Consider the following 6624-nt stretch of genomic DNA (forward strand, 5'->3'; position numbering starts at 1 on the left):
GCTGTACAACACCTAACAGTGCTGCTGAGTTCATGCTTATAGCCTTTTTACGCACTAATAATACATAACAGAGAATTGTTACAGAGAATTCAATGCTTCAGATCCTTATGAATCACTATGGCATTAGATCTGTAGGCTTTCTGCTATTTCTATTAAAACATGTGTACAGGAAATGAGTCAAGCACCTAAACATGAAATAAACAAGCACTTTAATCACGATGGGTATAAATCAGTCTACAGCCCATCAGTGTAAACTTTGTCTAGACGTCTATGTAGTAACTCTTATAAGTGCTACACATTTTTACTCAAAATGTTTAGTACATTATAATAAGAACGTAAACAAAACTGTTCTTACAGGCTTATAATTACAGATTACTCTGTAAAATAAAGTGTAGTCAGCAGTGGTAATATTACAAAAACAACAACTATTATTATTATTATTATTATTATTATTATTATTATTATTATTATTATTATTATTATTATTATTTTTCTTCTTATTATTTTTATTGTCGTTATTATTATTATTATTATTATTATTATTATTATTATTATTATTATTATTAATAATATTATTATTATTGTCATTCTTCTTCTTATTATTATTGTTATTATTTAAGTAGGCCTATACCTTGTGCTCCATCGTGTTTTATTTACTAGCTTTTTATAATTATTATTTTTTTTCTGTATTTTTTAGAATGATTTAGAAAGATTTTTTATTGAAAGAAAAAAATAGTCTAAATTAAAAATGAAATCACTTCTATCACGCTTATTTCAGAGTCAGTAACTTACTGATTCATTCTCAGTCCTCGTTGAACGTCTAGAGCTTCAGACACAACACTGACCTGTGGGTGGCGCTGTTGAATCTGCTTTTTTGATTTCGTCTTTTATTGTGCGACTCCACACTGAACTACAGCAGCACTGCAGGCTCCCTGTCGCGCTATAGCGGCACGTGGCACGTAAAACTACAATACCCACAAATCACCGCGCCAGCCGGTGTGACGTTAAAACTACTCACCCGGAAAGTTGAATAGCTGTGTGATAGAAGGCGAGAGTGAGAGTAAACATCGAAAGGAGCTATTGTCTAATAGACACAGAGAGGTAATTGAATGACATTTTGAAGTGTGCGGAAACATTATAGGCTCCGAGTTAGACGTGTTTGTTATGAACTCCTTACATTCATAGCGAAACTGCTTTAGATCTCATGCATGTTTGTGTGCACACGAAACTCCGCACTGAGATTATGCACAGGTCTTATTGATTATATTAGGCATTATAGAAACGCCTTTGTTGCTATGAGCGTTTATAAGCGTGCACATTCTCACGCATGTTGTTGTTGTTGTGAGCTCGCGCCGGACATGTTATGAGACGTGAGATGTTATGAGACGTTGTGAGACGTTATGAGATGTTGTGAGACGTTATGAGATGTTGTGAGACGTTATGAGATGTAAGATGTTATGAGACGTTATGAGATGTTATGAGACTTCATTAGATGTTATGAGACGTTAGGAGATGTTATGAGATGTTATGAGACATAAGATGTTATGAGACGTTATGAGATGTGAGATGCTATGAGATGTTAGCTGAGCTTACAGTACACTTTGAACTTTTTAAGTGCTTGGCATCAGGAACAAAGTGAGTTACTGGAGAAGAAGCGAACTGCCTTTTAACTTGCTCGTTTCACGTTTGTGATTGTTTCACACTAGTTCCATCTGCAGGCTAGACAGAAAACAAAAAAGCCCATCACAAGTCTGGTGTTTGAAGCCCCTGAGAAATCCTCAACTCTTCTCTTCAGTGAGGGATGCTGGAGTTAAGTTAATGCCTATTAAGGCGGGTGGGTAGTGTGGTTTTCGGATAATTGTGGATATAAAAGCTGTAGTTGAGTGGTGGCTGATAGCTTACTTTTCCACATGCCTATTGTTTGTTAAAAGTGTGTGTGTGTGTGTGTGTGGAGGGCAGGCAGGCAGCAGATGAGGCGCCACACTTCACTGTGGAGGGGGGGGGGCTCAGACTGAGTGCGATTTTACTACGCTCGCTCGTTTAACCAGAGCCTTATCCCACCACATTCTCATTTGAATAGACCTCCAAGAGTCTTTGCTCCGCACTTTTGGATGGAGGGAAATAGATTTTGCATGATTTCACTTTCTTATGCAAACATGGGGAGGTGGAGGCCATGGCACAGGGATGTATGGGGTGCTGGGTCGAGGATGTGGGAGTGATATAAAACTTTGTACAGCATTAAATCACTTTTTTTTGCCTCTTCATTATAACCTCCACAACGACACGGCCTTAAATTACTTCTCCCGATTCAGCAGTTCCTGAAATTGTTTCTTATTCCCCCCAATATTTTATGATGCTGGACTGTAAATCTTGGGATAGCTAAATTGAGATGATTGTAGACTAACCGTTTTATTATTATTTTTTAAATTTTATATTTTTCTTACATTTTTGGGCAGATTTAATTGATTGTTAAAACAGTAAGTCTGTCAGTCTGACTTTTAATGGTTTTGTTCCTTGTAAAATATAGTTTTTTCCCCCCATTAATATCAGTGCATGAGAAACTTATTAACGGACACTACAGCCACATAAATTGATTTAATTGACATGATATTTCTTTAGATACTAGCATTAAGCATTGCAATGTCATATTTCGATTAGTTTATATAACACAATAGATTTTTTTTGCTCAATCATCCTAAAACTGCCTTAACATCTAAACGGCAGATTCAGTCAGTATAATGTTATAACTAGGCATCTGCTGAAAAAAAGAAAATTCAGCAAGAAGCTATATAATGGTCTAGTTAATTATAGAGAGCGAAATGCAATAAATAGACTAGGCTCCCCTGTTCTCATTCGATTTGAGGCACTCTTACAGAGCTTTGCATGTTGAAGTAATCTTGATTCATTTGCCACATCTGAGTTCATTTTGCTGAGTATGGTGACCATCTGCCTTCACAAGTCAAAGCAAAGGCTCCAGCTTTCATCCAACAGAGGGGGTGAAAACAGAAGGATTTGAAATTTTATGCTCGGATGTATTTATTGGGGAAGCTAGCGCTGTCTGTGCTTCTGCTCTCGGGACGCCTTGAAACCCTTCGCTTTCCTCCAGTGTAAACTTAGCAGTTTTATGTTTGCCTTATTGCTTGTTTCCTGCTTTGATGTATGGAGGGGGTGGACAGCATTTATTTGGACTGTGAATTGTTCTTAACAATAAAGCAAGCAATTTTTTTTTTTTGTCGTCTGCCTTTGTTCTCATCTGTTCAGAAAAAAAAGGCAATCCACCTGTGTGATTTGATAGTCTGATGACTTGGCTGGCAAAAGGAAGGCTGTGGTTTTGAAATCAGTCGAGCCAGCAGCTGTGCATCAGGTGATTTTGTTCAAATAAATCTGGTGGCTCATCAAAACTCACCTGGCTCTGCTTCGAAATGTAAATGTTTCCACACTCAACAATGGAACATTTAAATTTTACAAGGTCCATTTCCAGGTAAATTTCAGCATCCTGTTAATTTGTTTTATTAAGCCGGGGGGATATTTGATGAAGCCTAACTGCAAAATGTGTGGATAGCTGTGTGATGAATGTTATCTGCTGTGCAGCACATGATGACATGTTCCCACTTCCTTAAACAATCGACTTTTCTTTAATGATCTTTTTTTGATGAGTTCAGTCTTTGGACTGCATGAGAAATCCTTTATTAGAAGTGAGCTCTGCAGATGAGCTTTTACATGCCTTTAAACCTTGAGCTGCACTGCTGACGATCCTGATGCTGACAAAAGACACTTCATAATTTCTAACTAAATAATTACAAATTGATTAATTAGTTTGTTCATTAACATTATCTCAGCGTCACTAATAATACAGTGTAATGTTGTTTTAAACATCTGTATCACAGCACAACTGTCTTTTGGCTTTCTTGGCTACTTTTTCAACATTGACCCAGAGCATCCATGTTGCAATATTTCTCTCCTGTTTCATTTCTTTTATCATTATTGCTATTATTTTCATATTGTGGCCTTCGAGTTCTAGTGTGTGATCCAACTTAAACCTCAGCCGAAGACGAACAATAACAGTTGTGTGTGTGTGTTTTTTTTTTTTTTGCTCCTACAGTCTACTTACAACTGCTGAAACTGAATGAGTAATGTTGGTATCTGTGGGTACTTGATTTTGGGTAATATTTAATAGCTATCGACGCTGGAAAAATGTTATTGGCGCATCATTAAGTAGAACCAGATGCTGAAAATGTAATGCTGTCTTACTAGTTTGAAAAATGTGTCTTAGAAGAGACAGCAGCAGCGTTTTGCGTCCCGTAAAGACTCAGTGCTGCATTCGCACTAAAACGAGGCCCGATTTCATACACGAAATGAAACGAAACGATTCGTGTAAATAGTTTCTTCCATGAGCGCTAGAACACTTTAATTACACATTTATGGCTTTAACATCACTAATATGTATTAAAAAGGAGCTTAGCCAGTCTGTTTGCTGCTCACTGTGACACTTTGGCATTCTTACCATTCTACAACCCTTAAAAGTGAATATCACGCTCCACATTTCAGAGCGTCTTCTGTTACCATCCAGGTTCCGTCCCATGTGGCGTGTTTTTTCCCCCTCCTGTCTGATCATCAGGAAACATTTTCTTTGTGAAGTGGGTTTATAATTGCCTCAGGCTTTGATGGAGCACACGGTCAAATGAGTTTTGTGTGTGTGTGTGTAACAGATGAGCAACAGTGCTGCGAGCCCCATGGCAGCCAGCAGCACCTCAATGGCAGCGAGAGGATCCGGAAAACCCATCAGTTTCATCCCAGAGCTACAGAGCATGATGTGAGTAGATGAAACTTTTTAGCCAGCTACTTTTTTCACACCGTCATTCAACCAACTGCTGAGGAACTTCTCATGTTACAGTTCCTAAATATCAAAACGGAGCGAGCCCGCTTGGCACGGCATAAACGTACTGTATCAGTGACTTCTTTTTAAACACACACATTACACACACTTTCATGCGCTTTTTCTAACGTGTATACGGACGTCACCCGTCATCACGATGATCCGTAGTTCAAAAGCAGCCAGTCTATGTGGCTGTGTCAGATGTGAGAAAGTCGCACACTATTCACCAAACCTCAGCGTCGTCCAACGCGTCCAAACTTTCTGCACCATCGGGAAGCCAATTAGCCACAGACATTATGTTCATCACTGCAGTAATAAAGAATATGCATCCGGAGCTCACATTCTGTGGCGGGGATAAGAATAGGCCGTGACTCCCCATTATTCATTTTGAACCATTGATGCTTTGCGGATATCGTTTAACGTTAACTGATTTATACGTCAGTTTAGAGAATGCGAGTCGTTGACTTGGTCCATTAAGTCTTACCATTAAGAATTCGACTTGAACTCGAAGTCATATGAGGCCGGTCTTCTAATTATACCAATGTGAAGTGAAAAAAAAAAAGAGAGAGAGAGAGACAAAAACTGAATTTCTGCTGCAATCCAGACCTTTTTGTTCCAGCACAGCAATTGTGGTCGGTGAAGCCACAGTAATTTATCCCGCTGTGTTGCCAGCAAGCTTCACCTGGGGAGACTTTTAGTGTTCTCGGAAATGGCAGATAAACAAAAACAATTCACTTGAAATAGAACCTTTGTATTTGAAATGATGTTTTCAGAAAATGACACCAGTGTTAAATCTTGCTTCAATATTAACTCCATTCATTCATTTTCTGAATTTCACCAGTCAAAAAAAACCTTTTTTTTTAATCTTTATTAGTCTTTTATTACTCATCTTTAACACCCCCCCCCCCCCCCCCCACACACACACCGGGAATCGTTTAATTTCCTCGTAACTTCATTACGTGCCAAGATCTTCGTCAAAAAGTCACGTTTAGTAATGTATGTCAAAGAATGTGAACATCTTCATATAAATGACTCACTTAAAAAATGAGAAAAACTCAGTTAGAAAACCGCTCGCTCGCATGTCTACAGCATGATACTGAATGCCTGCTTATGAAATCACACTCATACTGATAAAACAAAGAAATGTTTTTTTTTTGGCCTAAAAGCTCTTGAAGTTCCATTTTGCAATCCTCAGTTTTCCAAAACAATGAAAGTAGAATAAAATCTATTCATTGTGTCTCATGGAGCTTCCTCAGCATAACGTATTACAGTGGTATTCGTCTGGCACAGCCATCCCTCTCTTTCCTGTATTCATCATGTTTCTGTTCCATCGCGCACTAATAACTCTGCACTGGCGCTTCTTTCTGAACGAGAGTCAGTCAGAGTGACGCTAGTAAACTGCGTGATCCTGACATTTATGTCTGCGGACTGTAAAACAGGCACGTTTTCGGAGCATGTGTGCGTTTTTTTTTCTTTCTTTCTCGACAGCGTCTGGAGCGCCGAGGGAGGAAAATGTAAAGACGGTTTCCTCTGGCTCTCGTTGCCATGACTGTCTGCCGCCTCCTGCCTTCATGGAGGTCCTTAATTGAGATCACTTGTACTTATAAATGGCAGGAAGTGCTGTGGTTCATGTGAGAAGAAATGGAACTGTAGCAAGGCTCTTAAAAGAAAACGGAGGCTGCTGTCCCAGCGATCTAAGCGATCTTTTTTTTTGTCTGTCATGTGATAAAATCAGCGTTTCAGCAATA

General features: G+C 38.7%; 1 protein-coding gene across 6 annotated transcripts in view; it reads left to right on the plus strand.

Moving 5' to 3' along the window:
• The first annotated feature begins 951 nt into the window (after positions 1-951).
• The window catches only part of supt3h (SPT3 homolog, SAGA and STAGA complex component), a 99505-nt gene continuing 93832 nt past the window's right edge, over positions 952-6624 (plus strand). For 4 of the 6 annotated variants that reach the window (XM_027172116.2, XM_027172119.2, XM_027172120.2 and 1 more), the window contains exons 1-2: positions 952-1101; positions 4710-4813. In XM_027172116.2, the coding sequence (XP_027027917.1) occupies positions 4710-4813 (104 nt within the window). In that variant the 5' untranslated portion in view covers positions 952-1101. Of the gene's footprint in view, positions 1102-3462; positions 3482-4709; positions 4814-6624 lie in introns of those variants that run through there. The other 2 variants (XM_047821235.1, XM_027172122.2) reach the window with 2 other exon arrangements.

Source organism: Tachysurus fulvidraco, chromosome 12, assembly GCF_022655615.1.
Source record: "Tachysurus fulvidraco isolate hzauxx_2018 chromosome 12, HZAU_PFXX_2.0, whole genome shotgun sequence".
Taxonomy (NCBI): Eukaryota; Metazoa; Chordata; class Actinopteri; order Siluriformes; family Bagridae; genus Tachysurus; species Tachysurus fulvidraco.